We start from the raw sequence: 19,440 nt of genomic DNA, 5'->3' as shown, positions 1-19,440 counted from the left end.
CTGTACACCTGTCACTCAGGTTTGCAATTTGCTCTCCTTATGTTATCGTGCTGTATGCATATCTCACTTGTTTTTTCTTGTCCTGGCATACTCATGGGTGCCATAGTTACTCTGATTATTATTTTTTGTTTGTTTTCCGAGACAGGGTTTCTCTGTATAGCGGTGGCTGTCCTGGAACTCACTTTGTAGACCAGACTGGACTCGAACTCAGAAATCCGCCTGCCTCTGCCTCCCAAGTGCTGGGATTAAAGGCATGCACCACCACGGCCCAGCGTTACTCTGATTATTAACTCGGATAGTCTCTCCAATCCCCGTCAACACCTATCGTAATGAAAATTTTCCTTTGCCCCCTTTAGAAATATGTTTATGTTTTGTGTGGGATGGGGGAAGGTGGAGAGGGTTGAGACAGAATTTCTGTGTAGCCCTGGCTGTCCAGGAACTCCATCTGAAGCCCAGGCCAGCCTTGAACACCTGCTTCTGCCTCTGGAGTGCTGGGATTGAAGGCATGCCTCACCATTGCCCAGCACATTTCTTTTCTAATCTTCAACTAGGGACGACCTTTCTGCACTTTCTGATGTTGGCGACTGTGACTTGAGTCTCCTGTAACCATGTTTGCTTTCTGAGGCCTCTCTGCAGTGTCTGAATTCGCTACACCTTCTCTCACTATCCTACTGCTACTGGTCCGTTTTCTTTCTCCTCATGGCCTGGAAAAAAACAATGAGAATGAGGACTGAATGCTGAAATTGTGAAAACACAGGACAACAAACTTCACAATTGCCTTCTTTGGTTTGTACCTGCTTCCATTTCCCTCTACATTCTGCTTGCATGTATGTGCCCATGCACACAAACTGATGAAGAGGATTTTCCGTCTTTTCCAGTACCTCATCTGTGCTTTTTCCCCCTGAGACAGGGTATAAGCTACAAACAGATGATTTCAGTTTGTGGGAAAAAAAAAATTGAGACAAGGTGTTTACCATAGTAGACTTGGCTTTAGTTCAGACTGGCTTTCAACTTAACCAATCCTGCCTCAGCCTCCTAAGCACAGAAATTATAGGTATGCAACACTAAGCCTGGTGAAATCCAGTTTTTAAACATTCAAACTTCGGTATCAGAATGGATCACTGGGTAGGATACTCTGTCACTTTAATGTTAACTTGCCTGACTTGTGTTTGTACAGAAGATCCTGGTTTAGGTCAGACTACTGTTTCAGACTAAACTGACTCTATAACTTGATTATCCATTGTGATACTCCCAGAATTAAATTCATTTACTGTTTAAGTGGACACTAACCATATTTCAGACTTTTATTCTCATTAATCTTAGCATAGAAAGGAACTTAGAGATATAGTGGTGAGATTAACCAGCCTGGCTGTTATATTGGGAATGAACAAAATCTGAACATTATAGAACATATTTGATGAGAGATTTCTGGATCCCATTTAAGTTATGCTTTATTCTGAGTGACTATAAAACACAACATGAGTCAAATGTGATAATACAATTTTCTTTATTAAAAATAATTTACAGCATCAATAACATATACACAATTTCATAACTGAACTTTACCTCCAATATATTTCTATACAATACTTAACATTATTGAACTTAAAACTGTTATGCTATTTTGTTGGCTTTAAATAACAATGATTTGTAGTTACTTAAGAGATATATAAGGTTTTACAGTCACATATTATGCATAAAATTGATAAAACAAACAAATCAGCACAGTCACCTTGAAAGGGAAAATACCCCACTGAAAAAAAGCCAAAGTTCACTTCCTTCCCCGTTTTTTACTCCCCAAATCAAATACAGTATCATTATCCAGTACCTTAGCATCTTCTCTCTAGACTCAAAGGTAAAAAGGCTCTGAAAAATATCAGGTTTTCTCATCATGTCACTTACCATGGAGAAGAGGAAGGAACACTACATTGTTACCAGATAAGCAAATAACTGCTTCTGGCTGAGTTACAGCTTTTAGTACAATCCCTGTGAAAATCCAAGCAGTGTGGTGAAGAGATGCTGTGCCTCTCATCCAAGTACTAACAGAGGTACCTGCCATCCTGGGAACCTTAGAGGAATAACTAACAATGGCAGTTCAGTGGCTGGAGGTCTTTCCTTTCCTTCATTTGTATGAGCAGCACAACTAAGGCACACAACAGCATGGAGCACAATGTTCTTCAGAGACTAAAATGCTGCTGTTGGTAACTGTGCTACATTCAAAACACTGATTTGCTTTTTTTGTGTTCACTTTCTTTCTCCAAATATTGGTAATTTTTAGAAAATAACTAAAAATTGTCAACAAAGAAAGTAACACAATAAAAACAGGTGCCACATTTTTGCATTATTTGGCTGGAGGCAGAATCACAAGATACACACATTGGGACATGTGCTTAATTTCCTTCCCACATTTAAAACCATGCTGATCAAGAGTTTAGTTCACGGTTTCTGGGTGAGAAATTAAGAGAACCTTCAATTTGTTCCTGAAATGCACTTTTTATACCATTACTGTACTGGAAATGTTTGATTAATAATATTTGATTCATAGCGAGTTTACCATTTTTCAGACATTTATGTCCAGACTTGTAGCTCACACTACAGACGGAGTATGCCTTCAAAATATGACAGATTATTTTCCATATATACATCTGGAATTACCATTTTTTTTCAAAGCATGTACCAGTATTTTAATACTCAACTTGTAAATTCTCCATTCCTGATTCAGGCTTCCACACATTAACATACACAGACAGACACATGGTATCTACCAGAATACAGTATGGTTTCAAAGTAGCAAAGAAAACATTAACTAAAGAGACTAGTTTTGTCAAACTCTAGTCCAACTAAGTACATATTTGAAAAATATTCTTAAAAGACTGTACGACTGATCATGTGTGAAGTTCTCAAGTGTTCTTCACCCACTGGTTTGGTAGTCCTTAAGTTTAGCATAAAAGAAGTACTTTTCATTTTGTGTAGTGTACAAGAACAGATCAGATTTTTAAAAAAAAAATTTTTAAAAAACCACTACACTTAATAACTTTTTGCTGCTAAGTTTAACTTAACTAAAAAAAGATATAGGGCTTTCTAAAATTCTTTTCCAATCTTTTAAAATGATGTTAAACAAGGACCAAGCATGTGATGTGGTGTAACAGATACAGATGCAATTGCAAACACATGACAGACATGCAAACAGCTGTGACCACCAAGTGTCTTATCTTTATGGTCAATTTTGATTAAAAAACAAATTATAATGAAATTAACAGTGATGTATCCCAGATAAAATAAGACCCAAATAGCAAGAAGTCAACTTAAAGGACTGTAAAACTAAAAACCAAAAAACCCTTAAGGGTGCATATCTATAACTTTGGATGGATAATTTATAAATCTAAAGGAAAACTAGAGTTTGATTCAAATTATTTCCAGCATTTATAAAAGGAGTGTGGAATGTCAGCTTGGTGACACCTAATTGAGGTTACAGGAGTTACAGTATCATGTAAAATGAGCAAAATCTAGTTCAATTAATACACCAGTATTTGGGCTTGCAAGAAGGTCATAGTGGCAAATTACTAAAAAAATTACAGGGCTGTACCATAGGAAATATATTTCACTAATACATGATACCACATGATCAGCTATATTTTGCAGTCGTTTATCTTCAGACATGGAGTACATTCTGGCTGGACTGGTCAGAGAGACTGTGATCTGGGGCAGGTTCTATGCCTTGCAGACATACTAAGACTAAGGCTAAACCTGACTTACTTTACAAATTTGGAATGCCAACTGTGTCCAATTCAATTCTGGAAAGAAAAACACTTTAAAAAAATTCATTTATAAATCAGGTACCCATTCCCACAATCTTAGGGTCTAGTCTGGATTCTTCTATTTCAACTTGCTATTCTTAAACCAACAAACAGTAGTCCAGTTTTAAAGGTGCAAAACAAAACAAACAGCTTTAGAACGGCTATTCATATGAATCTTCAACACAAGTTCAAATTCTGTCTTTATTTACAAAATGTTCTCATAAAATATACCCCCCCATACTTACAGGTCTCTTCCACAACACACTTCACACGTTGATTTTAGCAATGTTAATAGCACCATTCGTGTATTATTTAAAAATCAAGATTTCATTTTAGTCACTACATTGATTCATTATCATTTACATCCATGGATAAGTATACTGAAGTTATCTGCAGTTCCATGGCAATGATTCCTGGGTCCAGCACAGAAGGCTTTGTTTGCAGTTACGAGTCATGAAAGATACCACGGTGAGTAGATACTATAAGAATTTTCGAGCCACAAAGTTTAATAAGCCTCCATGTTTGTACAAAGTTATCTCCACGTCATTTGCAAATGATGCAATCACGCTGAACTCTTTTCCAGTGCTTGTCTTAAAGAAACAAAAAGATCTCCTGTGAGTCAGAGCTTAAAGTGTCGTTTGGTTAAGACCACTGGTATTCAATCACTAACTACCTGATTTTTTTGTCATTTTCCTGATTCTAATTTCCCAAATTTTGATTGTGCAATACACTTCTACTATTTGAAAACTTGAGACTCCCCCCCCCCCACAATGAGATAAGTAGAAAAACAGAAAACCAGGTATTTTGATCTCTAATACTAAACGGCAGCTATCAGCCCTGTAAGTCTACAGCATGACTTAGATTATGCTTCCCCGAGGAGGTCACCACTCACTATTTACACTCACAATACAGTGAGTATCTGTTACATACAATGTCTAGTGCTCTTTCTTTTGTTCCCTTAGTTATAAAAATCTTACTCCAACCTTGAGTGCTGAACTTTTGTTTTTCTTTGGAATTGATTATTGCCTGGGCAATATTCTGATCAAACAGAAAGAGCTAAAAACCTGGCACATGTACATAGAGCCTCAATTCTCTGCCAGGCATCTTTTTTATAAAGATTAGTTTCCTCTACTGTCCTCAGACAACATGGGTGTATTAATAACACCAACTAACAGGGAAGAGCTACAGCTTACAGGTGCTGACATTAGCATCCAATTAGAAACAATTCTTACACAACTTCCAAAACCTGAGTATAGAGTATGTAATGACAGATTTGGGGATCTTTGAGTTACCTTTATATTTAATGTAATTCCAGGAAAGAGTTCTTCAGGAAATGATAAAGAAAATACTTCTCTGCCAGAGAGGCCCAAGGAATCTGCATTTTCTCCCGGGAGGAATTCAAGTGGTGCTATACCGATTCCAATCAAATGATCTTTGTGTAGTTTTTCATAGCTTTCAGCCAAAACAGCTTTTACACCCTGTAATGAATGTGCATTTTATTTCCTTTCAACATTTTGAGCTTTTTTGTATTATTATTATTATTATTAATATTATTATCACTACTACTACTAGGATCTTCGTTTGTAGCATAAACTGGCTTCAATCATGGCCATCTTCCTGCTCTCTGGCCCCAGGGTGCTGAGTTTACAGGGTATACCACCATATCAGCCTTATAGTGAGTATTTTAAAGGAAAAAATATCTACTTTGGGCTTTGTATAGTTGTTTTTGATGGAATATCCCATTACTAAGATTTGAGTTGTATAAGGTATCCACAGGAACCTTCTATACATTGCTCTTTAATAAGAGGCCACACGCCTTTAATCCCAGCATTCGGGAGGCAAAGGCAGGTGAATCTCTAAGTTGGAGGCCAGCCTGGTCTAGAACAAGTTCCAGGGCAGCCAGGGTTACACAGAGAAACAACAACAACAACAGAGAAAACAACAAAAAAAAGTAATAATAAAAAAAAAGATAACTCACTTGGCAGACTGATAACTAGAAGTAAGAGACAGTGCTATCAGCATGAAGTCAATCTGCAAACAGAACTGAGGTTTGGAGCTGAGACCTCAAGCTCTAGCCCTACTTTGGCAAATGTTTATTCTCTAAAGAAAATGAGCTAAAGCAGTGGCTTTCCACCGGTGGTTGTGACCCTTTTGAGGGCTCAACGTCCCTTTCACAGGGGTTCCTAAAACCATCAAAAAACATAGATACATATATTATGATTCATAACAGCAGCAAAATTACATTTCAAAAATAATTTTATGGCTGGGGGTCACCATAACAGTATTAGTAAGGCTAAGAGCCCCTGAACTAGAGCTTCCAGACCTGGCTTCTCTACTTGAAAAAAAAAATTCCTCAGAAGCGTTTTAGGACACTTCCCCCTCTCAATCATACATTCTTCATCTTCTTTCTTCCTCCAAAATCCGCACAAATGTACTATATACTTGTTCAAATACTTTATGTTTACCCTGTAATTAATATATATCTATAACTTGTTTTGTCAGTCTTGTTGTTTGAGACAGGGTCTCTACATAGCCCCGACTGGCCTCGAACTGACTTTGTAAATTAGGCTGTCCTCAAACTCATTGAGATCCTCCTGCCTCCACTTGCAGAGCATTGAGAGTGAAGATGTGCTACACACCTAGCTCCAGAATAACATGTGTAAAAACCACTCAATCAACCTTCACTCAAAGTGCAAACCCCTACTGAGCAGGAAGGTCATAAATTGAGGCACACTGGGACGTTGGAGAATACAGATGACATGAGACAGGGATAACAGATGACCTGAGAAACCAGACTAAACAGGGATGGAGCCAACCTGTGTCTCCTGTATAAGTTATTGTCCTTGAAGAAACTCAATAGCCTCAGAGAAAATACAAATAGGTTTCTTATTTGGCCAAAGTGTGTGAAATTTGGCTACCTGAGTCTCTTGACAGAACTTAAGTGAAAAGGAGACATTGGTATACATGAAAGTTAGTTTAAGGCGGAGTTTCTATCTTCACTGCGTCCATACAGACTTCCATACAGACTTTGTAAAAACAAAACAAAACAAAACAAATAACCTGAGGTTTAACCAAATTCAGAGTAGCAAAATAAAAGTAGAAATTTAAAATATCATCTAAGATCAATGGAAACAAAACTCATAAATGTGCAATCCAAATAAGCCAAATAAACTTTGATACGATGTTACTGACAAAAAAAAATTAAAATTTAAGAATCCATACCAGCAAATAGGGTCCTTTGGCAGCCCAATCTCTTGAATTTCCTGAACCATATTTTTTTCCTGCTAAAATTATCAGTGGGATACCTTCTTTCTGGTACAGTTCTGCAGCTTCAAATACATCCAGCTGTAGATTAAACAGACAGAAAACACTTAATACAGAAGCTGATCCAGTGAGCAGTGGCCAAGGCACTCTTGTAGATATCCTTACCGTTTGTCCCGATGGAAAATGAATTGTTTTGGGAGCTGGCTTCCCAATAAACTTATTAAAAAGCTTGATGTTTGCAAATGTGCCTCTTGTCATCACAGCATCATTACCTCTTCGAGCTCCATAAGAGTTGAACTCTCGGGGAGTAAGGCTATAAAAAGTTAAGAAAGAGTTTTCATGCCAAGTACAAAATGGTAACATTACTGAATTGTAAAACCTGTTCAAGGCTGTTGTCCGTTCCCACAACTTTAGCTGATCTCAAGCAAGTACAGTAGGTAGGTAAAGAATACAATGACTATACATGCGTTTGTCGAGTTTATGACTCATCTATAAACACAGTTTCTTAGCTAATCAGCCTCAACAATCTGAGGTAAATCTCAGATCTCACTTTTCTTTTTAAAAGGCAAGGAAGGACTTAGGTATATAGTCAAGGCTGGTCTCAAACTTACTATCCTGTAAACAGCTACCACACTGAGAAGTTTTAGAGGCCAGAAATTACTTTATAAATATATCTTAACAATCAACAACTGATTTTTATCAACTCCATTTGATCTTTTTCTTTTTTTGGTTTTTCGAGACAGGGTTCCTGTCCTGGTTGACCTGGAACTCACTCTGTAGACCAGGCTGGCCTCGAACTCAGAAATCTGCCTGCCTCAGCCTCTCAAATGCTGGGATTAAAGACATGCGCCACCACTGCCCAGCAGCTCCATTTGATCTTTTATACAGAAGCATCAATACTTTGAATGTGTTGTATACTAAAAAAACCTTTTTACTTCAGGATAGAATGATAGAGACCAGTGGTTTTCAACCTTCCTAAAATTCCATGACTGTCTAATACCGTTCTTCATGTTCTGGTGACCCCCAACCATAACATTATTTTTTTGCTACTTCATAGTAATATTGCTACTATTGTGAATCATAAAAAAAACATCTGATATGTAACCACTGTGAAAGGGTTGTTCAAACCCAAAAGGGCTCATGATCCACAGGTTGAGAAACACTAGTATAGCTAGACTCTGGATGTCCATATTTTCAGAAAATTCTAAAGTGATAAAACTACTAGATTAAAAGAAATAATACAAAACTATATATTTAAAAGAAGCGGTAACTGATTTTTTTCTGTGGAGGATAATTACTATTATGACCAGAATGGAAATCATAGCTAAAAAATATTAGGAGGTAACACCAGCAAGATGGCTCAGCAGGTCAAGGCACTTGCTGCCAAGCCTGACAGCAAACCTGACAACAGGAGTATGGATTCCCAGGGTACATGCAGAGAACTGACTTGAATGTTTCCACACACACACACATACTAAATAAAAATGCAGTAAAGGGGCTAGAGATGACTCAGCGGTTAAGAGTACTGACTGCTCTTTCAGAGGTCCTGAGTTCAATTCCCAGCAACCACATGGTAAGTCACACCATCTGTAATGGGATCTGATGCCCTCTTCTGGTGGGTTTGAAGAGAGCAACAGTATATTCACATACATCAAAAAATTAATTAATTAATTAAAAGACTATTCTTTAAAAAATGCAGTAAAAAGTATTAGGAGGAAACTCTGTAATAAAAACTATAGTATGGGAGGCTGGTGAGATGGCTCAGTGGGTAAGAGCACCCGACTGCTCTTCCAAAGGTCCGGAGTTCAAATCCCAGCAACCACATGGTGGCTCACAATCATCCGTAACGAGATCTGACTCCCTCTTCTGGAGTGTCTGAAGACAGCTACAGTGTACTTACATATAATCAATAAATAAATCTTAAAAAAAAAAAACAAAAAAACCCCTATAGTATGATTATGTCAAGTGAAACTTCATAGCTTCAATTATTATAAAGCATTTCAATGAAAACTCTTGATATCTGATTGGGCAAGCAACAAATAATGTCCAAAAGTTAATCAACAAATAAACTTCCTGATACCAAAACAGTTCTTTAGTGAGAACAACGCCATAGTTTATTCCTGACATAAAAATGAAAAAATGCCTTTATAGTTTTAAATTTCTATCTCCTTGGCTCTGTAGTTTAAACAGCTTGTTATTCTTGCAGGGAACCTGAATTCAGTTTATAGAGCCCATGTCAGGTAGCTCCAAGTTCCAAGGGGTTCAATATCCTTTTCCTATCTCCATGGGCAGTACACACATGGTGCATATACAACAAGCAAAGGTGCATACACACGTATACAGGTGTGATGGTTTGTATATCCTTGGACCAGGGAGTGGCACCATTTGAAGGTGTGGCCTTGATGGAATAGGTGTGACCTGGTTGGAATGGATGTGTCACTGTGGGTGTGGGTATAAAATCCTCACCCTAGTTGCCTGGAAGTCAGTCTTCCACTAGCAGCCTTTGGATGAAGACATAGAACTCTCAGCTCCTCCTGCGCCATGCCTGCCTGGATACTACCATGCTCCCACCTTGATGATAATGGACTGAACCTCTGAACCTGTAAGCCAGCCCCAATTAAATGTTGTTTTTTTTATAAGACGTGCCTTGGTCATAGTGTCTGTTCACAGCAGTAAAACCCTAACTAATACAACAGGTAAAACTTCTTTAAAGTAATTTAGCTCCTATATATTCAGGCTATTCAAATTTGATCCTTTCAGTCTCCTTTGATATTGATACATATGAATCCTAGCCTCACTGACAACATACTTTATAGCCGCAGGAAGCACACATTTACTACAATTTAATGGTGGGAAGCTGGTTAGAACCAAATGGTCAGGCTCCATTTGGTGTGTCAAACTAAGATTAGTGCTTCTAATCAGTTATTTCTTTGATTATAAAGGCTTCATTTACTTGTTAGTTTGAATAAAAAGTAAGTTAAAAATAGTGACTTCAATTTCTAACATTATAAGGAAAGGGTTTACAAGGTACTACTTAGTTCTTGCTAAAAGACAAATGTGTGAACAAGGAGATCCCTAAGATAGCATGTATTACTGTGTATAGGAATATGACCAGAAGAAAAGCCTCTTAATAAAAGAAAGAGAAGGAAAGCAACACCCAGAGGCATGGGCACACACATACCCTCTGTTTGTCAAATACTTAGCAGCAGCACTACTCCTAGCAATACTTCCAGCGGGTGATATATGATCTGTAGTGACAGAGTCTCCCAAATACAACAGGACATGGGCATTTTCAATAGGCTGGAATGCAGCTGGCTCTTTGGTCTAAAAAGACAAAATTGAAAAGACTGAACTCTCTCTCCCCCCTCCTTTTTTTTATTTTAAGATTGTAGCAATCTTTAAAAGATCAAACAGTATACTGGGACTTACAAGTTTATCAAAAAATGAAGGGCATCTGATGTAAGTAGACTTCACATCCCATGGAAACAGCAATGAGTCTGGAGCTTCTAGAGAATTCCACCGTTTATTTCCCATCTGCAAACATGGTTTTAAGAATGGACCACAAGAACAACTTAGAAGATGAGACTTTAAAAATATCCACAATAATAAATAATACTTAGGTAAGAGTAAGGGGAAAAAAGGAGCCATATCCACCTGAAAAGTCATGACTTTTTTTAACAGAATAGACTTGCTTTAAAACTTTCAACCCACCAAACTTTCAGAAGCAATTAATTTTAAGTGTTAAGTTTCTATACAAACAATTTTAAAGATGTCATAGAGCCATTCTACCCTCAAACTAAGTAACTCACAAAGACATGCACGTATATATCTGTACACTCACAGCAAAATGATACAGTATGTAAGCTATGTCATCAATCTTTTAGAATATCATAAAGAAACATGTTTTTTTTTTTTAAATTTGTTTGTCCCATATCACCACCTGTTAGTCTTGTCTTTAAATAGAATTTAAATAGCAACAACTCCTCATTTCTCATCAGTCTCCACTACTATCTCAATGGTCTAGTCTACCAACACCTTTGACTATTATTAGACATGAACTTTCTGGTTCTATCTTTCTTATCTAACTCTCTCCTTTCAAAATAGTGGATTAGAGAGATTATTCAGAGGTTAAGGGCACTGGCTGCTCTTTCAGAGGACCCAAGTTCAATTTCAAGTACCCACCTGCCAGGTCCTAACCATCTGTAACTCCAGCTCCAGGAGTTCTGAGTCCCATCTTCTAGCCTTTGCAAGCACTAGGCACACATATAGTATAGGATCATACGCAAAGGCAAATACTCATGCACATAAAAAGTAAAACTAAATGTCATCTTTCAACTATCTTGTGTAAAACAGAAATGCGAGCAAGACATAGTGATATATTCTAGCATCTAGGAAGCTAAGACAGGTAACTGGAGTTAATGCTTGTCCGGTCTACAAAAAGAGGCTGCCTTCAAAACAAAACAAAACCCCATCTAACATGCTTTCCAAAATTTGAACAATTAATCCTTATCCTAATTTCCTTTTCTCTCTATACATTTAGCATAATATGCAATTATTTACCTAATCATTTTCTTCTTTCTTTTCTTTTTTTGGAGACAGAGTCTTGCTATGTAGTTTTAGCTGGCCCATAACTAACTCCCTAGGCAACCAGAATGGACTCTAACCCATAGTGATCTGCCTGTTCCTGGTCTCTTCGAGACTGTGATTAAAGATGTGCATCACTACACCCAGCATTCTTTTCAAAACAGAGTCTCGTACTGTAGTTCAGGTTGTCCTGAAACCAACACATGATGAGCTTAAGCCAGCCTTGAACTTGTGATTATCTTACTGTCTCGGCTTCCCAAGGGCTGGGATCACAGGAATCTGCAAAGCTGGCTAATTACTTTTTTACATACAGTTCACTGTCTTTCTGTAATAGAATGCTTTCTGTTCAATTAGTAGTTGTTACACAGGCAGTTTTTGAATACTCCAGTTTATACACCACTTTGAACATAAAAGACTGTATTTGCTCATCTGTAAACAAAGGTAAGTTTTAAAAAGTGTTAAAAATGACACTTTCCCAGTCCTAAGGAGGTAAAGCAATGGCCAGGATTTTAGTGATAGCAAGCGTTATTTGCTCTTACTTATTTTAATTTTGAACTATGTGAATAGGAATGACAAATATTTCAGTAACTCAATTAGAATATTCTAGGTCTTTCTCCTTATAACTAGAAATTCCAGATATAAAATAACATTAAAAACTATGAATTCACCAGAATTACAGAAAAAAAAAAAAACAGTAGTCAATTTATAGAACCAGCATGGATGTCCATCAACAGGATGAAGAAAATCTTGTATTAACAGTGTGGTTTTATTCAGGAATTTATTCAGCTATTTTTGTTGGAAAATAGATGGGCTGGTAATCATCATGTTAATAAGCCAGGCTCAGAAACATAAATATCAGATGCTCTCTCTTACTTGGAGAATCTAGATTCAAATATAATAGTAGAAAGAGCACAAGGGGGAAGGGGAATAAGGGATGATAATATAAAAGTAAAAATAAAGATAAATATCACACATGTAGAATCTAGATTTAAGTGTGTGTGTGTGTGTGTGTGTGTGTGTGTGTGTGTGTGTGAGAGAGAGAGAGAGAGAGAGAGAGAGAGAGAGAGAGAAGGGAGGAGAGGGAGAGAGCATGTTAGACAAACTGACATTTTTAAGAAAATAAAGCTAGAGACCATTATGTTAAAATGTCAGACTCAGAAATACAGATATTGTATTTTCTTCTCTTATGTGGAATCTAGATTTCAAAATAAAACATATGTGCCAAATGTATGACATTCTGGCTGAGAAGCTCATCGGATAGAAGAAAGTTATATTGCCCATATTTAAAGTTATAAAAGAGAAGGCAGAACTATGAGTAGGCAGAAGGATTAATGGGTATAAATCACTTGACACAGTGTTTCTGAGTTTGAGCCCCCAGAAGTCATGTAAGCAGGATATAAGGTTGCAAATCAGTCTTATGGATAAAACAGGAGGTAGAGACAAGAGAATCCTTAGAAGTTTGTCTATCAGCTAGGCTAGCAGAGGCAGTGGCAAGGCAAGATCCTTTCTCCAATATGGTAAAAGATAAGGACTAATACCTGAAGCTGCTCTCTGACCTCCACACATGCCATGGTATACACAGGCCCACATTCATACACATAAACACACACACACACACACACACACACACATCATTCACATACAAAGATTTGTAAATGCCTGCAGGAACACACATACATGTGACTGTAGAAGGGATACTGTTTGGGAAGAGGAGGAGACTAGCAGGAAATAGTGGGGACAGGAGAGAGCAGTGAACAAACATGAAAATGTCATCAAGAACATCTCCGCCCCCCGAGGATCTCACTGTGAGGCTGAGGCTTTGTCTTGAGTGATGGGATTAAAGCCTATACCACCACCAAATGTTTTTAATGGTTTTACACACACACACACACACACACACACACACACACAGAGGCTTTAAAAAAAAAACTCAGCCATAAAAATTATATACTCAAAGTTAAAATTTTTATTCTGTCTAGAAAGCAAGACACATGGATCATGCCTGAAAGCCCAGAACTAAGAGGACTGGATTGCTGAGTTCATAGGTCAGTGTGGGCTGCAAGGAGTGAGGTCTCAGTCAGTATGAGCTATGTGAGACCTTGCTTTAAATTAAAGAACTAAAAACAAAGCCCCACAAGACTCTTACCTCTACTTTCTCTTTTAGTGTTTTAAACATTGACAATATAACATGTTCTTCCTCCATCTGATGAACTTCTTCTCGACTAGGCCAAATGTCATGCAGGTAAATTTCCTTGCCCGTAGAGTCAGTACCTGATCAAAATTGTAACATGGTATTCAGTACACATATTATAACAACCACCACCAAAAACCAACACCTCAAAGCATTTCTATCTTTTCAAAGAAAAGTCACAGAAATCAAGTAACTGATTTAACAACAGGGTGTGTTTCAGGTTTAAATATTGCAAACCAATTACATATACATATTACATTCTTCATATCAACAGACACACTGAGAGCAGAAACATGGATGTGGTAAGAAAGTAAACAAGTACTGCATGTTTTCTTTCCTATCAAGAATATGGTTTTAACCACTTCTGGAGACAGTGCACATAAGTATGCATATAAACATACAGGTAATATATAGAAAACACACCTAAAGGCTCTGTCTGGAAGTCTATATTCACTGTGCCTGCGATGGCATAAGCCACCACTAATGGCGGAGAGGCGAGATAATTGGCACGGACACAATCACAAAGACGGCCTTCGAAATGTTTGTTTCCAGATAAAACTCCACAGGTAACCAAATCACCCTAAGAGGGAAAACAAATATACTTGATTCAAGAGCTTATATATACTCACACAATTATAAAATTTGTCTCAACTAATTTTAGTTGAGATCCAGACAACAAAAAAAAATATTTTACTAAGTTTTAATTTTAAGTACAGAACTACAATTCTTATACTTTAATGGTTCCTTATATTACTAAGGAATTAGTTTTAAAATATACAAGTAATTCTTTGCATTATTTTAATATCCACAAGTTACGTTTCCTGAGAGTTTCAAGTATAAATATCAATATACACACTGTTTATAATTTACTAACATGATATAGTTGAAACAAGTTAGGGCAACTCTCAAAGAGGCTCACAATTGCATTCATAAGTGTGTCTGATTTTTTAATCTAGCATCTATTAATCAACTCTGATGCTTAAGTAGATATTGAAGTATCCTTATTAAAAATAAACAATAAAAATGCACTTAGATGTGCTAATCTACATTTTACCTGTTTTACTGCATTCAAAACTGCTTCTGACAAAGGTGCTGTATTTCCTACACATGTTGAACATCCATAGCCAACTATGTCAAACCTGCATTTAAAAAGTGAAGCATGACTAGACAGCATGTGAAGAGAGGACAAGTCTTCTCTCTGTATTTCCCTTCTAGACGGTTGTGAGCATCTTCTCTTCATTTCCCTTATCACAGTAAGATTACTGCTTGCTTCATAAGAATTAACCATCGACACGTGAGTTTCACAGTTTTAAACATTAAAGTCTCACTGGTAGCATGTTCTTTGAACTGATTATAAATCTTAGAAGAGCCCACACAGCCACACTATCTGTACTAGATCAGAAGTACTTAAACAGTATCAGAAAGCTCCTCTGCTACAACTAGAACTAATAAACCCCCTTTAAAAAAATCATGTGTCCAGGTGGATTTCTGAGTTCGAGGCCAGCCTGGTCTACAGAGTGAGTTCCAGGACAGCCAGGGCTTCACAGAGAAACCCTGTCTCGAAAAACCAAAATCAACAACAACAACCAAACAAACAAAAAATCATGTGTTTCCACTCGAAAGGCATATTTCAAACTATAAAACATAAGGATGACCTCACTATAACAGTTATCAAAGGTCCCAATTTACTAGTGGGAGTAAATTATTCAACTCTGAATAAACTACACCTAACAAGAATCCCTGACAGTAATTCCAAAGCAAGATTACAAACATAAGCCTCTAAATTACTTTAGCTGCTGCTCTAAAGGCAAAATTTTTAAAAAAATCTAAAATTTATGAGGTTTGTTATTTTCTAAAATTATACTGTCATCACTTAAATATGAAAGAAATTCAGAAGTTGTTTCTCTTAAGCTTCATAGATAAATTAACCTCACATTGCAGACACAATAACTTTGCAAAACCTGAATCAAGACAATCTGTTCAATTCCCCCCACTGCTCCCAATACAAAATTTCCCTGTAGCCCTGTCTGACCTTGAACTACCTCTGTACACCAGGCTGGTCACATACTCAGATATCCCCCTGCCTCGGTCTCCCAAGTGCTGGGATTAAAGATGTGTTCAATTAAATTAATCCAACTTGTATTATTCCTTTACTCTTTTCTGAACTGAACATGACTCATGAGAATTAAGATTTTCCCTCACCCCACTCTTAACAGTAACAGCCCTATCCTGAGGGCTACAGACCATGTGCTTGTTATCAACCATTCCCAACCACCACCTGCTTCTTAGGCACCAGACTATGTGAATGGCAAGGGAACAAGTGAAGGGCTCTGGCACACCCAAGCACGGCAAGCATGGCTCTGACAGGTTTTGTCTTTCATCTTTCCTTCTCCCCTTGCTAAAATAAACACCACTAAACTGTATTGCTAAAACCTGTTCCCAAGGTCGATTCCCTTATTTGTCACTGACTCATTCCTGAGATTTAAACACCAAGATCCAACAACCAAAATTCATTATCTGGCTATCAAGATTCACCAACTCATCCAAGCACAGATTTCCCCCTTTTCTCCTTAAAAATCCACTCCTCCAACAAAACAAAACAAAACAAAACAAAACAAACAAAAAAAAACCAAAACACCTGCTTGCTTCTTGCTGCTGTGCTGTCTGCCTTTGTACCCTCCCCTATCTGCTAGACCCTCTGGGTATAAAATTTCCTTTTTGCTGAGAACTTGGTGTCTGGGTGTGTCTTGTACCAACTCTGAGGGGGCCATCCACCCTTTTAAGTGGTATTTTTCCTTTTTTCCTTCTCTTTGATTCCTAAGAAATATATTTATTAACTGCTGGATGCCAGTCTAGGTATAAATTAACAGTAATGTCACTCACCCGAGCTTGCTGAGATAGGGTAACACTCCACTTGAACTGAGGTAATGTGTAACCATCCCACTGCCTGGAGACAAACTTGTTCTTATATAAGGTTTAACTCGTAGACCTATTTCAACAGCCTTTTTAGCCAGAAGACCTGTAAAACCAACAAACAATGACTATGACAACGCACCCGTACTCCTTCACATTAGAATAAAAACCAATAAAAGGGTGCGTTTAATACCGTCAACTACAATTTATAGTAAAAAGCTAAAAAAAAAAAGTTTAAGATTTATGTTTTAATGTCTATGAGTGCTCTATCTGTATTACACCTGCATGCCAGAAGAGGGCATCAGATCCCAGTGTAGATGGCTGTGAGCAGCAGATGTGGTTGCTGGGAGTTGAACTTAGGACCTCTGGAAGAGCAACCAATGCCCTTAACTTCTGAGCCATCTCTCCAGCCCATAAAACCTTAATATCATTACTGTGTGCATTTTACTCTACCTATTCAGTTCACTGAAGACAAACTGAAATTTTTAGTAAAGTAGCATTATGCAGCAGGGTAAGGAGGGTAAGGCTAACACCACAGCATCACACAAACAGGAAAAAAAAGAACAGTCGTCATCTGTAACTGCTACTGATGGAATCAATGCCATAATCATAGTAAACAAAGAACAATTTAACATTGGTAATGCTGTCACCCGGTACACAAACTGATGGTACGTGTCAGTAATTCTCCCCTTGCACAGTATACTGTGTTTGTAAACTGGTGGGAAAAAATCCCAAGCAATACCTGCTGAGTAGCGTTACTTTTAAATTTACTGAAGAGACAGAAACAATTTAAAATTAATAGGTATGTAAATTATAGGGTTTTTTTCCAAAAGCTACCTTCTGTGTAAAAAAAAAAAAAAAAAACTACAAATTAAAAGCTCCTAACAAGTTAATTAAAAATTTCAGTGTCTCAATATAAAACACACACACAGACACATTATCTAAAAATGAGAAATATACCAGGGAAGCAAACAGTAACTTACATGAGAGAATATATAGTTATAAATACCAACCTACCTGCAGCAAGCATCACAGATGGATTGCAATTATTGGTACAACTGATAACTGCAGCAATGACCACGGATCCATGGGACAGCTTATACTCACTTCCATCATAATGAACAGAGACAGTGTCACTTTGTTTTTCAGCTGCAACTTGGAAGCCTTTAAATCCAACCTATAAATTTGTATGCCAATATTACAGACTTGGTAGGACTAATAGGAAACACAACTTGGACATCAAAGTTCTACTGTGACACATAAGGTCCACACCATTCAGAAGGTCCAATTCATCTTAAACAAGATTTGAATGTTTACAGAAGTCTAGTGGTGTTCAGAAACAACACTTTTTTATATACTGATTACAGCCAACCACCCAGAATCCAGTCCCAACTAAGACATTTCCTAGTTATTCCTGTTCACAGGAAATTTCAAAAACACGGTAGAAACTCTTCCTATTGTAAAGAGTTGCCCCAATGGTTCAAGTGTGTGAGTGCAGAGGAGGTAAGTGAGGTTTACACTGAGTTCATTAGTGCTAACAGTGCCCGGCAAGTGTACAGCAATTTATCAGAGACCACCTTACTTCTGAACATGTTTAGTATTTTCCAAATAAAAAGTAAGGAAACTATAAAAGTAAGGATTGGCAGGCAAAGTCAACTCTACTGTTTCCTAACAGACCAAAGTGACAAAACTACAGCCATGACTTTAAAGACAAAAATCAGAAACCCCAGAGCCAAAGTTATTTTGTTTGTGTTGGTTTTTTTTTTTTTTCAAATTCAATGAAAAGAATTATACAGTGCAATGGTTTCTGCCTAGTAGGAAGTCTGTAATAATGATGCCCAGTAAAACATCCTTCAGTGATATAAACAATGTTTGTTCTATCACGCACCTGATTAGCACTTGAAAGGAAACCACTAGGACTGAGAAACCTCACTTTATTAAGTTCTGATTACTTTAAATAGATATAATACAAACTCTGACCCTCTTGAGGCTGCTAGCATACACCACAGCATATGAAGAAAAAAAAAAAAGCAGTAGACTGAATTTAGAAATCAATCTCAAACCCTGTAGGCTCTTAACTACTTAGCACATAGCATAACAGTAACAATAAAATAACTTACCTTTTCATTTAAGCAAGCCTGAAAATCACTTTTCATATCTGTTACAGCAACCCTATCCTGAGGCCTTTTTGGACCACTGACAGATGCAACTATTGAATTCAGATTAATCTGTATCACCTAAGAAAACAGAGAGTGGAGGATGAAAGGAGATCAGAATTTCTAAGAATAAATACAAAAGCAAACATTACTTTATAAGCAGAACGAGTACATCTATTTTAACACAACTTATAAAAACTATGGCTTTTCCTATGTTTTTCTCTACAAATATAAATACTATCAAAAGGGCTGAGGATATAGCTTAGTTGCTAGAGGGCTTGCCTAGCATGCAAGAGGCCCTGGGTTCTACCCTGAGCATCACACAAAATCAGAATTGATAGTATATTGCTTGTAATCCAAATACCTCAAAAGCAAAGACAGGATGTTTATTAGTTCAAAGACATCTTCAACTATATAGTGAGCCAGCCTGGGCTATATAATATATAAGGCTGCCCTAAATAACAACAAAACCAAAACCACTGTCACAACAGAAGCCTGCACAAGAACCTCTGCTCATCATCAGCTCACTGATCTG

The 19,440-nt window shown here is 37.3% G+C and overlaps 1 protein-coding gene across 1 annotated transcript in view; it reads right to left on the bottom strand.

Annotated features, from left to right (window-relative positions):
• Positions 1-1,490: 1,490 nt before the first annotated feature.
• Positions 1,491-19,440, bottom strand: part of Ireb2 (iron responsive element binding protein 2) — a 47,535-nt gene continuing 29,585 nt past the window's right edge. The window contains exons 11-22 of the mRNA XM_021171452.2: positions 18,870-18,986; positions 17,767-17,926; positions 16,720-16,855; positions 14,891-14,975; positions 14,260-14,416; positions 13,792-13,916; positions 10,491-10,595; positions 10,243-10,385; positions 7,227-7,374; positions 7,020-7,142; positions 5,090-5,275; positions 1,491-4,387 (exon numbers count right to left, since the gene is read on the bottom strand). Coding sequence (XP_021027111.1) covers positions 4,277-4,387; positions 5,090-5,275; positions 7,020-7,142; positions 7,227-7,374; positions 10,243-10,385; positions 10,491-10,595; positions 13,792-13,916; positions 14,260-14,416; positions 14,891-14,975; positions 16,720-16,855; positions 17,767-17,926; positions 18,870-18,986 — 1,596 coding nt within the window. The 3' untranslated portion in view covers positions 1,491-4,276. The remainder of the gene's footprint in view (positions 4,388-5,089; positions 5,276-7,019; positions 7,143-7,226; positions 7,375-10,242; positions 10,386-10,490; positions 10,596-13,791; positions 13,917-14,259; positions 14,417-14,890; positions 14,976-16,719; positions 16,856-17,766; positions 17,927-18,869; positions 18,987-19,440) is intronic.

This window comes from Mus caroli, unplaced genomic scaffold (genome assembly GCF_978045245.1).
Source record: "Mus caroli unplaced genomic scaffold, Mus_caroli_1 scaffold_11, whole genome shotgun sequence".
Taxonomy (NCBI): Eukaryota; Metazoa; Chordata; class Mammalia; order Rodentia; family Muridae; genus Mus; species Mus caroli.
Note: the sequence above shows the minus strand (reverse complement) of the source record. Positions and strands in the feature narration are given on the sequence as shown.